The sequence below is a fragment of the Oculina patagonica genome, chromosome 12 (genome assembly GCF_052425735.1).
Source record: "Oculina patagonica isolate OP01 chromosome 12, crgOcupat, whole genome shotgun sequence".
Lineage (NCBI taxonomy): Eukaryota > Metazoa > Cnidaria > Anthozoa > Scleractinia > Oculinidae > Oculina > Oculina patagonica.
The window spans coordinates 30,851,026-30,870,891 of NC_135769.1; the positions used below are offsets into that span (position 1 = coordinate 30,851,026).

Genomic DNA, 19,866 nt, shown 5'->3' on the forward strand with positions numbered 1-19,866 from the left:
GAGAAGTAAGAAGTCGAACCTCAGTCCTAATGGGTACGCTAATATAAAATTACTGAGGTTTGTTCAAAAAAAGAAGTTGAAGTGAATTAAAAACGACAGAAAATACAACCCACAGTGACAAATTTTATTTTTGCCATTTTCATGAAATGGTGAGATTTTAACGTAACACTTACAACAGCTTTCATTTCAAAAGTTGAAATTTCTCGCTACATCGTTTTCACTTTTCATCTGAATTATTTTACCAAAAACATGCATGCTAAAGTAAGTATTATAAGTTCGCATTATTGTGATCTTGAAGTACTGCCTTTGCCAGCTCTTTCTCTTTTTTCACCTTATACTCCAGCTCCTCAGGGGTGTCGGGAACTACCCACGCAATGAAAGCAGCGATGGCGTACACAGTAAACTGGAAAACAAACACGAAGGCGAGGCGTGCCGCTAGGATGTTCCAGTACTCGGTCGAGCGTTTGTACGGATAGAAGTTGTCATGGTAACCTTTAAACCTGAATAAATAAAACAAAAATGCAAAATGATTTTAATTTCGTTTCTTCTGATCTTCTCACCAGCTAAGCATCTAATTGATCATATGACTGATAGAAATCTCCAGAAAAACTTGAGACCCAGAGTCGCTGTGAAAAGACTGAAGAAATCGAGTTGGAGCTAAAATTAATTGGGAAAATGACCAAAGTAATAACAAAGGGTTATGACGGCGATAGAGGGTAATGAGGGTTAGGAATATTTTCAAAATAAGTTACGGTAACGGTTACTTTTTAGCCCTACTTTTGTTTAATAAGGCTATGAACCAGCAAGGGAAAGGATGCAGGATACAGATTAAACTCCGCCTTACAGCCACTTCGTTATCGGGGTCACTTTTTATTGACCCGAACGAATCTCAGGAGCAACCTCCACCCGAAAATATCTAATCCTTTTTTAGCGTAAACGCGGTACTGATAATAATCCGAAAATGACATGAAACTACTCGAATGTACATGATATCCATTTACCTGCAGTAGTCTCGAGTGTAGTTGAGATTCTTGGTGGGGTCTAGTGGTTGAGTGCCATTTTCCCACGTGTAGAGGGTCTTCAAATCAATATAGGCAAGGCTGTTATTGACGTAGCCCTTCAGCGTTCCTTTCCAAAAGGAATCTTCATTTTGGGATGAGTACACCATCTTGTAGACGAGTTTCGGAATAAACTCTGAGGTAAATGCCAGTACAAACGCGTTCACCAGCACAGAAACCTTAGTAACAGCCTCGAGAACATTGTACCAGGCTCCTATGTCCTCTACTCGGGCGGCGTCGGGACGACGAAAGTGGCACAAGAAGTTGATGGCATCCACGCGAATTTCGATGACGACGTTGATGAGCGCAAACAATGGACCAAGCGGGAAGGCAGCAACAAACATCGTTATGAAGCCGTACTGCAAAACTAAAGGAAAATATGACATTTTGTCTAAGGGGAGAGCCTAGGAAAGTCCGGGAAATCCTACTGTGCAAGGAAATCAAAACATAAACACTTATAAAGTAAAATAAAGTGTATGAATCATATACAAATACTTAATCAGAATAACGCTTTCTACAATTCTGAGCAAAAGACGTATCACTGTGCACGACGCAGCAACTTACTCCAGTGCATGGACTGTGGACAGTTTTCCAATTGACTACTACTACTTTTCTTAGTAAATCTTTATTTTTCCGGAAGTATTGGGGGGGGGAGGGGCTAAAGCCTTCCCAGCTCCCCCTTCCCCCGGCTTCCCGCAGTGTAACGCAGCCAACAGTGGTCTAGATGGTAAATAAGGGGTAGAAATTTATTTGTGCTATGATTGAATTTTCATAGTCAACACTCGAGCCAGTGGAGGAGTGGGTTGGTGGCAATTTCATCTTAATGCAAGAAATAAATATGAAGAGAGGTTTTCAGGTCTGAAAACAAAGGATGGCACCACAAATGCGAATACAGATAGGCTCTTACCGATAGTGCTAGCACTTTTTTTGGCATTATTTGGCTTCGCGAGCATTTTTTTTTTTTTTTTTTTACATTTTATCCTAAAAAGCACTGCTAGCATTATTTTGGATTTTCGACTGACTATTTGTCTAATTTTGTCGAATGGTAAATGCGAGAGACGGCGAGACTGATATCTTTTCTGCGAGCCCGAGACCTTTTGAGAGCTTTTTAGCCTTGCAAAAGAAATCGAGACTCCGAGAAGGCGTCAAAGAAAAATTCGAGACGACGAGACCCTTGAAATTTGGCTAAGATTTTGCGAGACACGTATTTTTTGAAGGACCATTCACCACTTAAGAACACTTATTTGAGAAAGTGAATCAAACTTGGAAATGAAATATTGAAACACCCCTTCATTTTTGGTGTGGAGGTAGGTTACCTTCGGGGATGAACAAAAACGAGCATATTTTGATTGACAGATCTATTGTTACCATGGTAACCGCACTTAGTCACGCAAGCCTCAGGTTCATGTTTTGAGCTAGAATTTCACTCTCAAAATATAAAAATATACGAGTCTAGTTCTCTAATAAGTGTAAACCAAATCAAATGAAATCCCAGCACGAAGTAGAGTCAGTCTTCTAGTTTATAAAAATTATCGTGAAATTATTTTGCGATTTATGAACAAGGAAAAAACTGTCGCTTTATCATGGTGTCTGTCGGCCATTTTGACAAGTGGGAAAATCAAGCACGACCAATTTCGCAATTTCTCGCAAAGTGCTCAATTTCTTGAAACCAAATTAGAAGCAGAATTAAAACGGTTATTGTAGTTTCTAAATATTATAAAATATTTTGGGGGAAAGTTATATTTTCGCCATGGGCGTTCAATACATACAAGGCAAATTACAAAAAGTTGCAAGATTGGCCATTTTGAGGGCCGCACTATTTCGCCTAAAACGGCGTAATAAAGATGAAGTCAACTTTAAAATATTTTCTTTCACCTGGTATTTTACTTAAATATGACTAATACGGTTTTGGGCTCGCGAATTTGGTGAAATCTAAATTAATACAAAAGCCTACCTAGCAAGTTTTGGAAATTTCTTCAGGACGACTTGTCGCGAGTGTTTCGTCTCCGCTCCCTCCATTTTCTTGACCAAATTAGGCACAGCTACCAGCAAAAGGCCAAATCTAACAGTTTGCCACATTAAAATCCATTTTTCCCTGCTTTTAGACCACAACTGATGATACATTATAATCGGCATACTTGATAAACAAGAGTTCGCCATTTCACACTTCCCTGGTTTATATCGCCGGCCGAGTACCAAAATTCATTATACTGTCCATCCAGAGAGTTAAATAAACGCTTCGTGGTAACAGTACTCGGTAAATACGTGCCTGGGAATAATTCAGTCGAACATGCTTTGCTAAAATCGAAAGGTACGCGTTGATAGTGAAGCGAAGGACTTGGTGTTGACAAGGAATTGTACACCGGAAATGAGAGTAGCAAGACTGCTGACCGGATATACTTTCAAAATGTTACTTTCGGTTTTCTGTTTTGTTTGGTTTAATGACTTTAACCGTAACCACATCTGTACACTTAAATGTTGCACAACCTTTAAATTGTTTCTGGATTTGTATTTACTTGCTCATTTGTTGTTCGACATAAGTGATATAATTTAGTGCATGTTCCAATCTATTACTAATCTGGGCGCAAGGGTACACATCAGAAATAACGAAGTTGAAATATTTAATCACCACCTGCCAATTAGTAACAAAAGGAGCAAACTTGTCGAGCCACCTATGCTTCTAAAAAAATATTTATATTCTCTACGTCGATACTTTTTTTAAGTAATTGTTACACGTATTTGGTGCTTTTCCCTTTTTTCTCTTTGATGGGGGACTATCTGACCGGAAGTATATTTATCAACTTGTTCTGAAAAGAAAATTTGCATATTGGAGAGTGAGGTAAATAAACTGGTCAAGTCGAAACAGTAAACATTTTTTTTTTTTTTTTTTTTTTTTAATAGTTTATTGCAAACAAAAAAGAAAAAAAAAAAACAGCTACATTCATGTACAATGTGTCTGAGCTTTAAAAACAATACGGTACTTATTTACAGTGCTTGCTTATGTTAATTCTTTATCAGCTAAAATTCCTGTCCTTTCAAACATTACATTATTTACAGATGCAAAAGCTATACAATTAAGAAGAATAAGTAGACAAAACAGAAAAAGCGAGGTAAACAAAAAAACTTCGTGACGAGTACAAAGACTAATTACGGACAAAAGGAAGCAGAAAGAAAACAATAAAATAAAATAAATAGATAAAATAAAGTGCTTTACAAAATTTCACCTAAAAAAAAGCCTTAGAGTTGAATTTGAGACTTTGAGCTGCTTTTTTCGATAGATATTTTATCTTTTAGAAGGGCTAGGAAGGTTTCGAAGTGGTAGTGTTGTTCATCTCTCGAGGCAGTGTAGATATAATATTTAGCAATGAGTACACAGAGGTTTAAGCCAAGTCGTAAAGGAAAGTTAGTTGTAAAACCATAGATAATGTTTTTCTCGTGTAGCTCAATGGAATCGTCATTTTTGACGTTCCACCACGTAGCAAACGTATTCCAGAAAGTCTGTACATTCGGACAAGAGACAAAAAGATGTCTCAGGGTTTGCGTTTGCGTGCATAGGTGGCATTTATCATGGTCCTTGATTTTATCTCTGTAAAGGGTTGAATTGGTTGGTAAAATATGGTGAATAATTTTGAATTGGAAGATAGCAAGTCGAGTGTCTTTTGTTACTTTAAAAGGAATATCGTAGATAGCGCGTATTGTGCTATCGTCCAGACTCAATTGCCTCAATCTTCTTTCTGCGGTCGGGGTTTCAAACTTTTTGTTTATGAGAATTTTGGTAGCCACTTTGCATGACAATTTACCGATATCTATTTTCTGGTTATGATCTGATTTGCGCTGCGCTTCGTCAGCAGAGCTTTTTAGTGAACGGATCCAGCTAGCGGGTATGGCATTACATAAGCCACAGTACTTGAGAAATGTTGTTTTGATTTGGAATTTAGTGTAGAAATCATTAAATGTTAAGAAGTTGTTTCCACAGAAAATATCTTTGATTCGGACGACCCCCGATTCGTGCCATTTTCTATAATACACGGAGAAGCCTTCAATTTTGATAAAAGAGTTGTTCCATATGATTTCATTAAGTATTTGTTCTTTTGTTTCTGGAGAGTGTTGGTTAATAGTCTGCCAGATGTAAAGGACGTCTTTATAAAAGTCAATTGGAATATCTATTTTAAGCGATTTTAGGTCATAGTTGCATTCAAATAGAAAAGGTCCTCCTAAGTGCTTTATAAACGATAACGGTATGTGACTCCAGCATGCGTTATTTTTACTTTCATGTAATCTTCGTATCCAGGAGACTTTCAATGCTTTGTTTATGGTGTCAAAGTCCGGTAAATCTAAACCACCTTTTGTCTTTGGTCCTATCATTGTCGTGTGCTTGATTTTAGCAGGTTTACTGTTCCAAACAAAATCGGAAATGGTTTGCTTTACTAAGGCTGGGAAGTTTGGCGGAAAAGACAGCATTGATGTGTTATAGATGAGTTTGGATAGTCCGAGGGTTTTGAGTATAGTTATTCGGCCATACAAAGTGAGGTTTCTTGGAAGCCATATGTTGAGTATGCTTTTCATTGAACCTAATTTTTGTTCAAAGTTTTTCTTGTAAGAGACTTCCTCGTTGTAGGTAAAGTCAATTCCAAGGGAATTTATCGGTTTTGAAGGCCAAGCAATATCTAAGGGAGCTTCAGAGTTATGTCTGAGAGCACCTAGCCACATTCCTTCGGTTTTAGTTTTGTTTACCTCTAGTCCTGAAGAACGCTGAAAGGCGTTCAGTATCTCAAACAGCTTTTCAGCTGAGGTTATGTCAGAAACAAAGGCAGTCGTGTCATCAGCATATTGCGAAATTTTAAATTCCTTGTCACAAATTTTTATGCCTTTGATGTATTGATTGTTTCTGATAGCATTGGCTAAGATTTCAGCGCAGAGGACAAAGAGGATACCAGATAGCGGGCACCCCTGTCTTACGCCTCTTTGAAGATGGAAAAATTCCGACGCGTAGCCGTTATTGATGACACAACTGGAGATATCGGTGTAGAAGGTTTTAACCCACTTTTGAATGTTAGGTCCAAAGTTAAACGACCGCAAGGTTTTGTTTAAGAAATTCCAATCGAGCGAGTCAAAAGCTTTTTTGAAATCGATGAAAATAGCGAGGCCGGGAATGTTTTCTAGGGATGTTACTTTCATTATATCTTGTATGAGTCTGATGTTTTGTCCGATATATCGACCTTGGATATACCCGGTTTGATCGTCATTTATGATGTTTGGGAGAACTTTAGATAGTCTGCTAGCTATGACTTTGGCTGCTATTTTATAATCAATATTGAGAAGGGATATCGGTCTCCAATTTTCTAAGTAGAGTCTGTTTTTTCGTTTCTTGGGCACTACTTTAATAATGCCTTGTTTCTGGGTTATATTTAGCTTTCCGTGCGTGAAAGCATAATCGAAACTTGCAACCATTTCATCTCCTAATAGAGGCCAGAAGAGTAAATAAAATTCTACCGAAAGGCCGTCGCTTCCTGGGCATTTATTCTTTGCGCACTCTTTTAGAGTTTTAAAGCATTCTTCTTTCGTTAGGGGGTTTTCAAGATCGATTTGTTCAGCGTCACTTAGACGAATAAGATTTGGATCATCGAAGAAAGTTTTATCATTCGAATTATCGGTTGGTACGGCGGAGTAAAGGTCCTTATAGAAATGTTTTTGGCATTTTAAGATTTCATTGGCTTCTGTTATTTCTTGATCATCATGTATTTTAAGTTTTGCAATAAAGGAATTGGAGTGTTGCCTTTTTTCTAAATTGAGGAAATATTTCGTATTTTTTTCGCCATGCTCGTGCCATCGAATTCTGCTTCTGATAATAGCACCATTAGTTCTATACTCGGCAATTTTGTTTAATTCTGATCGAAGTCGATAAAGTTCTGTGATATTTTCTTTCGATCTGTTGGTTTCTAAGATTTTCATTAAACGCTCGATACGACTCGAGAGCTCTTTTTCAATGTTTCTGCGTTCTCTGTTTTTTCTTTTAGAGTACTGAACGCAGAAACCCCTTATTTCCATTTTTATCATGTCCCAAGCAAGGCCTCGAAACAGTAAACATGGCCATGTTACATTCGCTCAGTGTTGCATTATTTCCAGTGCACGCACAAACCTGCTCTTTGTGACTTGAAAACGAACATCTCTCGAAACAGTAAACATGGCCGAGAGATGTTCGTTTTCAAGTCACAAAGAGCAGGTTTGTGCGTGCACTGGAAATAATGCAACACTGAGCGAATGTAACAAGGATATATCCAGGCACGCAAACATACGGACTTGGTAAAATTAGAGACGAAATACGCGAAGAGATGGATCTGATTCTTTGCCGTGCTGGTAAGTAAATAAAACATTTGGCCTAATCTATTATTAGCTATTTATTCTCATTTGCATTTTCACACTGCGTGTTGTGCTTTTTCTAAGTCTGTTAACATCAAGTCACTCAACATCCGCGGACACTTTTTTTACAATGATTTTTTGATGTTAATCAAAACGATGTAGGGAAGCTTATACTTTGTCAATACCACAGAGATCTCTAGGAATTTACTGGAGAGGCCGAGGTAAATATTGTCAAGTACCACCTGAACTGGCGAACCACAAAAGTGCAGTAAGAGGGGACCGTGGTCTGGTCAAACAGCAATCCATATATATTATGGAGACGACAGAAAAGCTAATTCCCGTAGGATCTGGTATGATAACAGAGAAAACCAAAATTAAATTAAATTAATTAACTTTGTTTTATGAGGGTTATCACTTACTCTTTCGATTACTTTTCTTTTTTTATTCGTTGTTTCGTTCGTTCTTTTATTCCCTCGTTTATTCTTTGATTCATTCCCAACTCTTTCATTTACATTTTGTTTATTTACTCTTTCGTTCGTTCGTTTTGTTATTCAGCCATTCTTTGATTCATTCGTTCGTCCGTTGTTGGTTGCTTTGCTCATTCATAGATTTATTTATTCCGCATTTGTTCGTTCGTTCCTACAGGTGCTTCTTCCGAGCAAACCCCACCCCCCCCCACCCCCCACACACACATACACCCTACCCCCACCCTCGAGGGAACGTATGGCTGCCAAGAGAAAGAGTGTCCCAGAGGCAGAGCTAGAGAATCATATGAAGAAAGAGCAGAGATTATTCATCGGGTTGCTGAAGAAATTTCTGCTTCGTTAGCAGCAATGGAAGTAGAAGAGCAAGCTGTGTCAGAAGTGGAAAGCTGTTTAACCTACAAGAAGATGGCCTTGTGTTCCATGAACAAAGATCAACTCCGTGCAAAGCTTACACTGCCAAATCTGAAAAGCATATGCCGTAAGTACGGCGTTCAGGGCGTGTCTGGGGGCCGAAAGAAAGAGCCGTACGTCGACGCACTTTCCAGCTTCGTATCCACATGGCCATGTAATTTGTATAGAACATAGTGAATATTCTAGCATTTAGTTTAATCATTCCCCCACCGCGGAGCACTATAGATACGTGTCGCTGTGAAGGGTGTAGCTTTCAGGCAATAGAGTATAGTAATCAACGAGTCTTATCTGACCTCTGGTAACATCATAGTGTAGTTAAAGTAAATACCTTAACAACTTCTGGTATTGCAGCTATAAGGGGCAATCGTAGTTTAAAAGAATGCGACGCCTTTTCCAGTCTGTAATAAGTTTATCAGTATAAAAATAATCCTGCACAGTATTTTGGAGACGACCCAGAAAAGACGAGGTTTTTTAACTGTTGTTGTTGTTTAAGATTCAGCTAATAACAAAAACGGCGTAGCCTTTAACGAGGACAAGGACGTCGTTATGAAATATGCTATTGTAATTTTGCAAAAACGTGTGATTAGGATGGTGAACAAGTCCTACTATAAAGCCCATACCGAACCTATTTTCAAGAAGCTTAACTTGCTTAAATTTCACGATATTCATTTAATGCTCTTGGGTCAGTTTATGTTCTCGTTTAAAAACGCTACTCTCCCTCAAAAATTCGAGAATATATTCACAATCAACAATCAGATCCATCGTTATAATACAAGGCATGCAAACTCCTTTCGTCTACCATTATGTAGAACAAATATCCGACAATTCTCCGTATTCTTTCAAGGTCCTAAATTTTTTAATTCACTTCCACCTGAAATTTCAAGCTCTTCATCACTGGCATCTTTTAAAAGAAAACTTAAAGCATATATTATTGATAACTATTAACTCCGTCTTCTATCAAATCTTGTCATTACTTCAGTACCTTAACTAGTCATCTGTTTTTCTTGTGAGGGAACCTAAGCTTACAAGCCCCGTGGTTTTTTATTAGGTTCCCTCGCCATTTTGTTTCTAATCTTATATTATATTTTAGTCCTGTTTATTAATTATTATCTTGTATATTGATTTTGTATTATCTATTTTTTGTTTGTGTGGCAAAATAAATAAATAAATAAATGCTAGTTTCTGACCGATGTATGCACCACTGTGTTTATTCTTGTGCTGCGTCTGAAATGCAGATGACAGTCATGACACTCATCGTCAGTAAAATAAAGGTTCAACTTCTGTGGTACGATTGTATCTGGCAATTATATCTTCGTTGTTATTTTGTCGCTGTAAAACCATCCACCTCTAATACCAGATGGACAGACAAAATCCCATAGCCAAAAGAACCACGAGATATCCTAAACACACTTACATCCGGCGTAACACCATTTGTATTGCGTTACATCCGGTCAGCAGTCGTGTCTTCTTTAGTTCCAGTGTGTTCGTTCACCACCGTTCGTTTAGACAACATTTCGCGCTGCTCGAAAAGTATCACTCTTTGTTGTTCACAGATGATACATTTGCTAAGTACAGTGATTTATATAGCTTTTTCGGTGGACTGTGCTTAACAGATTTGGTAATCGACGGCAGAAATCACAAACATTCATCACGGATGTGTTTTTGCATGGCGGCCAGCTGTTGTTTATCGAGTCATGCGGATTAATGCAACCTAATTTGTGGTCTGGAACGCAGACAAATGGATGTTAATGTGCCAAACTATTAGATTTGGCCTTTTTACTAGTTTCTGTGCTCAATTTGGTCAAGAACATGGAGGAGCGGAGGCGAAACCCACACGACAATTCGAGACAAGTCGTCCTGAAGAAATTGCAAAAACTTGCCAGGTAGGCTTTTGTATTAATTTAGATTTCACCAAATTCGCGAGCCCAAAATCGTATTTGTCATATTTAAGTAAAATACCAGGTGAAAGAAAATATTTTAAAGTTGACTTCATCTTTATTACGCCGTTTTAGGCGAAATAGTGCGGCCCTCAAAATGGCCAATCTTGCAACTTTTTGTAATTTGCCTTGTATGTATTGAACGCCCATGGCGAAAATATAACTTTCCCCCAAAATATTTTATAATATTTAGAAACTACAATAACCGTTTTAATTCTGCTTCTAATTTGGTTTCAAGAAATTGAGCACTTTGCGAGAAATTGCGAAATTGGTCGTGCTTGATTTTCCCACTTGTCAAAATGGCCGACAGACACTATGATAAAGCGACAGTTTTTTCCTTGTTCATAAATCGCAAAATAATTTTACGATAATTTTTATAAACTAGAAGAATGACTCTATTTTATGCTGGGATTTCGTTTGATTTGGTTTACACATATTAAAGAACTAGACTCGTATATTTTTTATATTTTGAGAGTGATTTCTTAGCTCAAAACATGAACCTGAGGCTTGCATGACCAACTGCGGTTGCCATGGCAACAATAGATCTATCAATCAAAATATGCTTGTTTTTGTTCATCCCCCAAGTTAACCTACCTACACACCAAAAATGAAGGGGTGTTTCAATATTTCATTTCCAAGTTTGATTCACTTTCTCAAAGAAGTGTTCTTAAAGATGCATTATGCCCTCATTTTAGTCAAAGGAGCCGAGGAGGCCTGGGGAATAGGTTTGATACGTCAGTTGTTGCCTTCTAGAAACTCAGTCCATCTCACTCGTTCCAAGATGACGTCATCCACGTTGTCACGAGGAACAATGGATGGAAGCCAGCCAGCCAAGGCAGAGATAGCTCGAGAGCGTACTCTGACAACAAACATTGATCGTTACATTTTATTGTTGAAAAATGTAGCTGAAAATCTGAAAAATGTAATATTCTATGTTTTAAAAAATCGGAAAAAAGTGAGCATTTTTATGTTACCCACGAGCACTTTTTAAAAAAATTAGCATTATTTTAGCACTTTTTTGGCAAAAAACGAGCCTAAATACAGACACAGAGTGCTGTTTTTTAAGTGAACCATAATCGACTTAAAAGTCGCTCTTTCTGAGGCCGAGTGAGTACAAAAACAAAAGCTGCCGTTCTTGAATCAAATGCGGAATGTTTAAAAACATATCTCGTCATTAAACCTTCGAGACTTACCAATTTCCAGGTATTCCCAAAACATAAAATGTTTCTCCAATGGGTTCAAGTCGAAATCCAACTCGTACTGTGGGCGGTGGCCAGCGTTCTTTTGCTGACGTCTTTTTCTTAACAACATCAGGTACCTAGAAACAAACCTCGGGGTTATCACTACGGTCTAGTTTCTGTTATTCCTTTCTACGGTTGAATCTCACTACAACAGCAGATAAACTGACCAGATAAACTGGCCTGTAAGGAAAAGTTACGGCAAAAAGGGCAAAATTTATTGGCCAATTGGTCAGCTAGCAGTGCTAGTCTTCTTCGGGGCCAGTACTGGCCCTGAAGAGTACTAGCTCTGCGAGCTAGTTGAAATATTGAACAATTAACTATGCCGTTTTGCCGTTGTACCAGCCTTGCAATCACTCTCATTTCATACAAAGCCGAGTTTACACGAGCAATTGTTATAATGGCAGTTTGTATGTGACAATTTTTATTCGCTCGTGAAGATGAGAAAATTTGGCCAATTTGTATGTATTTTTTATATATTTAAATATGTGTTTTGACAAGCTGGCGTGTTAGCTTTTATGTAACAAATTAAAAGTGTAGACGACTCGTCACAAAAAATGTGGCAAATGTTGCGTTAGCATATGTGGTCCCCAATCTCCCTATCTCTCACTGGGCACTGTGCACGCGTATCTTTCTGCGTATCTCTGCTTTCCAAGGTCATTACTTGCGCACTAAACTTTGGATTGCTGACAAATAATTGTTGTGTCATCTTCACGATCAAATATATATTTGTCACATAAAAATTGACCGTGTGAACCCGGCTTAAAGCAAGTGGTACTTACGGAATTCCAATCTCTGTGATGTTGTAGAAAATTTGTTGTCCAACCATAATAGTGGCAATCTGAATGGTCAGCTCCAGAAAGCATCCCTGTTCACTGCACCCGTCCAGTCGATACTCGCCCAACACTCTCCTGTATCTTCCTGGCGATCCAACAAACATCTCAGATTTAAAGAATGCTATGTAGAAGATGGAGGTGTAGTTGTTGACAAACTGGAACAGGGCCATTTTTCTGGTGAAACTATCTTCATAGGCCGTCTTGGTTGGTGGATTCTCCCAATCAGTCAGAAAGATAGCAAGTTTGTTGTACACGAATTGAAGGATCGTTATCGCTACAAGATTAAGCAATGCTGCAGTGGCTGTTGTGAGGATCCGCGCACCTTTCTCGATTTTTTGGTCCGAACTGCTGCTTAAAACTGCAAAAATTGCAGCTCGGTACACAACAACGCTGACCATAGCAGCAATGACCAATAAAATCATAAAGGTGATGGCACTACACACGAAACCCAGTCGACGAAACCTCTTGATCTTGAAAACGTTTGGACGAATTTTTCCTGTAAGTGGATCAGGTACGTAAGGATTTTTCTCCCCCTCCGCCAAGTTTGCTAAGTACTCGGGACGAAATTCTTCTTCCTCTTCTTCAAACTCAGATGTATGCCATTTCTGGGCAAGGGTGGCTTGACGTCGTTTCCAGAACTCGAGGAAGAGCGACGCCCAAATAGATGCAAGAAACGCCAGGCCGACAGTCCAATCATTGTCAAAGTAATGAGTGATTTTAGCATAAACGCAAGTATCTGGTGCTAAATTCCAGTAGCTACACTGGCGATCGCACAATGGACACATGTACCAGCGATCCCGGTTCTTCTCATCGCACATGTCAAGCACTGGGATGTAGGAGCCGGCTGATATGATGCCATACAAGAACACGATCAAGGCTACGATGGCAAGTGGTACCAACATGGCAGTGTAGAATCCAAGCCAGGCGAAATACAGGCCGATTTCGTGACCAAAGTATTCCTTAATGGCATCGTAAGGCTGGTACTTGAAACATCTTCCAAATCTTGCCCAATCTCTCTTCAGCTGCTGGCGCTTGTTGACTGCAACTCCACCATCTGATGAGTCATGCTTGCCTTCATGCAAAGGGAAACATGCTTGATATACACCATCATAAGCAAGCTTGGTAAGCCCTACATCATTCGATTCATCCGAGAATCGCGTGCTGTTAAAGATTTGCTGGATCAGATGCTGTCGATCAATGATTGAGAAAAAGGATTCCTCGTCGCAGTCTTGTTGGTAGGCATATGCTGAAAGGCGATCCCTCCTGAAGTTTGCCATGAAGTAAACAGGAGTTTCTTTGATGGAAGCATCTCGAATCTCAAGAGGATTTTTCTTTTTGATAGTCGTAACTATGTTTGAACCAAGCAGGTACTCCAGCCAAGATGTGAAGACGGTATCGTTTACTTGAAGAGGAACTTTTAGCTTCGTGGATTCAGCTCGCTCGGCAAGTACTTCCCATGGAGCGTGAATTAGAACAAAATGACGCAAGACTTCAGTATCCTTCCATAAAGAACAAAAAGTCAAAAGTAAGCTAGCTATAGGTGCCGATTTTCTAAAGAAAATTCTGTAAGTAGTTTCCAAGTCTAATACTCCAATATATTGAATTCTCACTAAAACTCAATCCTAACAGGTACGAACATGCAGATAGACAGTCGTTATGCAATTAAGGCGTGCTCTTCAGACACCCCACCTCACCACCGCTGCAGCAACAAACAATTTTTATCATACAAATCATAAAAATGTTTAAACTGCTTAACTATTTAAATGTTAGTAAATGTAAGAAACATTGCCGTGCAGGAAAGAGGGATTAGTTGCTTCGCATCAGGAGTACTTAAAAACACAGAATAATATCTAGCTCGTCGAATATAATGGTCTCGCTAGAATTACTAATGTTTCGAGTACATTACATAAAATCGTGTCACGAAAAGAACTTGTTTTACTTTGCTACTGTATATACCTGTGGGTATTACTTTCAGCGAGAGGTATACGCTGTATAAAACCTGGGTGAAAATATTGCATGGATATGTTGCAGCAAACATGTTGCAGCGACACGTCCCGGTGTGACCCAACATATCCCTGCTACACGTAATGTGTTGTCCCTGCCACAGTGCGTATACGATCTGCAAGTCGCTGCGACATGTAGCTGCACTGACAAGTTCCTTCGTGTCTCAGTTCCTTTTAACTCTAATTTTTAGAACCACTCATTTTTTCTAAAAACATTGTCGGTAACATAACACATATTTCTGTAATATTTGGCCACGTTTACAACAGTAGTTTTGCGACGTCTCGAATTTGGAAATTCGCAATTTAAATCTGGAAGAAAGCATGTAGTCTTGGAAGAGTCGCAATATTCTAGAATTTTGTTCTCTTGCCCCCAGCCATTTACAAACACCTGTAAATATGACATTTTAAAACTATCAAAGAAGCAAACTTTAGATGCGATATTAAGTGAATATCGTGTCTTTCAATATACAATGTTTTCCAGTCTTATTTGCTACTGACATTTTCTCCACGGATGCTATCAATTAACTCGAATCTTAAAGTTTACTTCTTTGTTATCTTGCTTTGGCGTTGTCTGACGTCCGTATTTGCATAATTTTATCGAAAATTAAAATTTAAGATATTTAATTTTTGATAAATTTATGCTAATATGAAAGTTGAACAACATAACAAATAAACAGGTTGTCGTACCTTTTGTTTCACGCGTGTTTTTCGCTGCAGGATCAACCCTTGCCTCTCAAGGTTCTTTTCGAAAGTTGTTCTCAAAGACTTCAATCTTTCAGCCTCTGCAACGGATTCTTCGTCCGCGCTTTCGTTCTCTTGACACGTTTCATAGACCAGAACGTAATCAGTTCTTCGCCTGGGCTCGCCTGCACCGGCGCTCAAATATAGACCCCGGTTGTCGTCCGTACTGAAATTAATAGAATCAAGTTCGTTTTCTTCATCGTCTTCCAACAGTCTTGTAAACGGTGCTTCGCTCATTTTGTGTTTGCCGACTTTAGAGTCAGTGCTAATTGATCAACGCCTTGAACACATTAAATTCGCAGGCCAAAATATTTCTACGCTTCGCTGCTTTTTGAAGCACTGGTATTTTTCAAACACAATAGTACATGAATAAATATCGTTCGAGTATGTTCAAGAAACTGAAGCTTAAAAAAACTGAAATTTGAAAATTTGAAAACTGAAATTTTACCTGACTATATTCTTAGCACCATGAGCACACCCGACTCAAGCACCGTCCTTGGATACTAAAATGTTCGAACAAAGGATATCACAAAAAAACTATAAATAAACAGATTGTTCAGTATATGCTGATTAAAGATTTTTTGTTGTCAGTCGATCATTTATATCTGAACCACTCAGCATACCTTTCCTTTTCTTAATCCAAGTGAAGTTTAAATGACCTTTATTGCAAAATAATTCTAACTAGTCACGTAGCCTTCAATAAATCCATTCCCAATTTGACGTACTCTGCGGACAGGCTGCCCGCTTGGCGGGCGAGAGAGTCTTTCCCTTCCCACAATTATGCTTGCTCACGGGATAATTTTCTTTTGTTCATTAGGTAGTCAAAGATATATAGTTAAGAGGAATTCTAACAATTGTCATCAATGCGAAATTACAGGTTCTGAGTTCTCTTGATATTTAATAAGTTCTCCTCACTTTTGCCATACGAAATGTATGGAGACCAGCAAGGAGAAGATAGGTGCCAACATTGGGTCATTAATGTTGGCAGCAGTTACATCAATCAATCATTTTATTAACGTCCTACGTGAGACGAGGTTGCCCCCACATATCCGAACCAGTTTTTCGTGTACATGAAACGCGTGACAGTTATCATAACAAAAATATCCTTTTTGGGATCATGTGTACTTACGGCACCCCCGATCGAGTGTCGATCGACACTAGCGATCGACACCTCGATCGACCCGCGATCGACCCGCGATCGACATGTCGATCGCCACTCGATCTCCATGTCGACCGATACTAGACCGACACTCGACCAACAACGGGCGATAGTCGGTCGAGTGTCGACCGACTCATGTGTCGGCCGATAGTATCCTCCTAGTCGGTCGACACTCGGCCGATACTCGGTCGATACTCTATCGACGCTCTGCTGACACACGGTCGAGTGTTGATCGATATCCATACATCGTCATAGCGGTCGCCACGCAGTCGAAAAGCTCATACCGTAAAATTCCGGTTATAAGCCCTGCGCTTATACAAGGAGTTTTGGGTGGGCTTATAAGCGGGGGGGGGGGGGGGGGGGGGGGGTTATATCCGGGAGGGCTTATAAACATAACCAGACAAGAAACCCACTAAATGCATTAAATTGTTTTTTTTTGTCTGTAGACAAACCTGACCTAACCTGCGATCAGGCGTTCTTTTTTCGTTTTCGAATCTGTAGTAGGGAGGGAGGGCACGATTTCAGGTTATCTGCAGACACTCTAGCCCGATAAGCGAAGCTTCGAGGGATAATATTCTAGTTTTAAGAACATCAAATTTCCAAGGGGCAACTATCAGACCGATAGTTCCGAGACAGAAACACTCTATTGTCTTTATTGTTCTCCACTAAATTTTTTTCCGCGCGCACATACAAAAACCTAGAAAACAATCGCAAAAACATAGAAACAATCGCGCTCGCGTTGCTCTTTTAAGGGTGAATTTTTTGGGCTCGTAGTCTAATTGTTAAATAGAATAACTGATGAACAACGTTGAAATGAAAATTGCTGCTGTTAAAAAAAAAAAACTTTCAACGTACAAGACATAGAGTACCCCCCGCGTAATCAATCGAACCAAACATAACGAAAAACTAATCAAACTCAATCGAAGTCTAGTCGATGTTATTCTGGCGATCACAATTAATCATTTTATTAAAACAATTTGAAACTCAGGCTGATTTTAAAAAAAAAATCTGACGAAAGCAACAGAGACTTTTCGAAAATTTAACTTCTTATAAGTTTTTACAACATCATTTTAACTTTTAGATTTTTTCGATCAGTTTCAAATCGTTTTTAGTAACACGAATTATAGTCGCACATGTAATCGAACTCCAACATCGCCTGGGTACTCTCGTTTATAATGCCAAGACCACACATAACTTTAGAAACCTGTTGAAACCGGTTTCAATGTCCCGCTTAGTCAATCGAACGTATAAATGTTTCGATCAAATGAGGTTTGATTAACGTGTGTTTGTAACTATTAAAGGCATTTTTAAATCTTCTTTTCAGCGCTAGTAAATTTTCGTCCAGTAAAAGAAGTTGACTTTTCAGACACGTCCATGCATTCTAAAGTTTCTAATTGATCTATTAGTAATAGTCTAACGCCTAATTAGTATAGACCTATTCAATTTTCTGTGATTCTTGGTATATCTTAAATCGGAATGCAGTCAGCGTTATTTTCAAAGGGGATTCTGCTCAGCAATATCTTGCAAAAGACGTTGAAAACATCCATCTGGGTGAGGACCGCCATACCATCTCCTCCACATAAATTCATGCAGGTATTCTATCAGAAAGTTCGGGTTTGTATTTCCCTTCATTTTCTTGAACTTTTCCTTCACTGTGGACCAATTGCTTTCAGCGTGTTGTGTATGTACCCCAGTGACGTGACCGGGTCAACAAAATGCAGAGAATGATTGACTGTTCGGTGATGTAAACCCAGTCGTCTCTGTATCTGGCGATATGCTGCCCACTGATCAGTGTGGACAATTGAACCGGGTTGTACTTGGCGTTGTATAATCTCTAAAAGAGTGGCCGCATTACGTCGTCTTACGAGCTGCAGGTATGGTCGGGCTGGCACGTACTGCGTGTCGAACAATCCAAGTACCCATTTCTCTCTTCTGGGGCGGCGTCCCCTATGAAACTGCGAAAGAAGTACAACCTCAATGCATGTTAAAAAGAATGAGTGATTATATAAACCACACAAGTGAAAAGTTCCTTTTACGTGTTTTGATTTTGTACGAATTAGATTAATTTTTGGTTCTGCAAGTTTTTCAGTTGTTGTGGTATATTCAGTCAGGGGTGCAAAACTACTGGGGCGAGCGCAAAAGTTACAGTAAATGTATGGAAAAAGTCGGGAGTTTGATGCTCGATAATTTGAGAAAAGATTGACATTCTGCAATTTCTATGAACTAAGTAAGGATACCTATGAAAAGGTCTATTTTGAGATATGCAATTCGATATCCCTTGATTGCTTAATCTATTCAGGGTGATAGTGAAAGTAGATCCACCAAAGAAAATGCGTTAGTTTTTCTCTAAATGTTACTGTTGTTTGTAATGCGAAAAGATGTCTATCGGTTTCCTTGCTTTTGTAATGTCAAATTATGTTTTGTAAGAGCTTGGTCATTTTTACTTCCCTGAGGAGGAAGAAACAAGGTATAAATATGATATTGAACCCAATGTTACATACTTGACCTGTCCAGAATGTATGACTGACTAATAAGACTTATCCAACCTGTCCTTTGTAATCTTACTAGGAAATAAAAGGTTCAGTCCTTCAAAAAGAAAAAAAAAACCTATGCGGGCTGCTTCTAAATGAATCCTCACCAGCTATTCATAAAAAAAGATCTTTTAAAATGTTACCTGAAATCGTCAAAGTGATAATCTTTAACGGGTGTCATTCTCTTAAATCGAGAGGGGCCGACTAGCGACGGATTTGGCCAGAAAATTTGGCTTCAAAGGGGAAGGGGCGACCGAAAAAATATGGTCTGTAAGGGGGTCAACCCCTAAGAAAAAATTATGAAGAAACGAAAAAATGAAACAAAGAAACGAGAAATTACTGAAAAAAAAAACATTTGTGAGTGCCTTTCATGATTTGATTGTGAATCTAGAGGTCGGGTTAAAAATGGCAAACATACTTTGTCGTACGATGAGAGCAGGTTCTTTGTACCACCTGTGAGGTCATCGATTTAGACGTCACCAGATATTCTTGATAAGCAGATAATAGAGCTAGGATAAATCTATCCACACAATTGTCTGTTTCTGGTGCAAAATTGTTCAAGGTCCCATTTCCAGGCCTTAGGAATAGTACTCATTAGTATATACTCAAACAGTGGATAGCGTTTTTAGCGTGCTGATTGGCTACCCAAACTCCGGATATCCTTTCGTATTCACCTCCGAGCAACTCGCACGCGAAAACTGTACTCGTTAACAGAATAAAGTACAGTGGAACCCCGCTTTACGGACACCCGCTTAATACGGACATCCCGGTATGACGGACAGTTTCGTTGGTCCCGACGAAAACCTTACACATTCGCGTAGTTCAAAATTACATAACCCACCCCTTTTCGAGGACTCAAAAACTGCACCCCCCTTCTGCTCCCCCCCCCCTGTACTTTCTGACCAGTCCCTAACATTGCCCCCGCTTTTGACTGAGCATTATTTGAATTTGATTCAGCAAATGTTAACTTTTTCGCAGCTGAATTTTCCTGAGAACCCTTTAGTAACCGGAAGTATGAAGCAGAGGATTCGTCTCGACAACTGACGCAATCTATCGATGAAAACGTCTCGGTGTCTCACTGTTTAATAATTCTTTCAAAATGCAGTA

General features: G+C 39.1%; 1 protein-coding gene and 1 long non-coding RNA gene across 2 annotated transcripts; one reads left to right on the forward strand and one right to left on the reverse strand.

Moving 5' to 3' along the window:
* Nucleotides 1-92: 92 nt before the first annotated feature.
* Nucleotides 93-15,428, reverse strand: LOC144631386 (anoctamin-4-like). The gene is made up of 5 exons (XM_078489809.1): nt 15,016-15,428; nt 12,272-13,824; nt 11,445-11,569; nt 1,002-1,425; nt 93-500 (listed from the first exon to the last, which is right to left on the reverse strand). Exons 1-5 carry the CDS (start codon nt 15,304-15,306, stop codon nt 269-271), a joined length of 2,625 nt encoding a protein of 874 aa, XP_078345935.1. The 5' UTR covers nt 15,307-15,428; the 3' UTR covers nt 93-268.
* LOC144631421 (uncharacterized) lies at nt 7,622-8,841 on the forward strand. The gene is made up of 2 exons (XR_013566730.1): nt 7,622-7,768; nt 8,250-8,841. It is a non-coding gene; the product is annotated as an uncharacterized LOC144631421 (long non-coding RNA).
* Nucleotides 15,429-19,866: the final 4,438 nt, after the last annotated feature.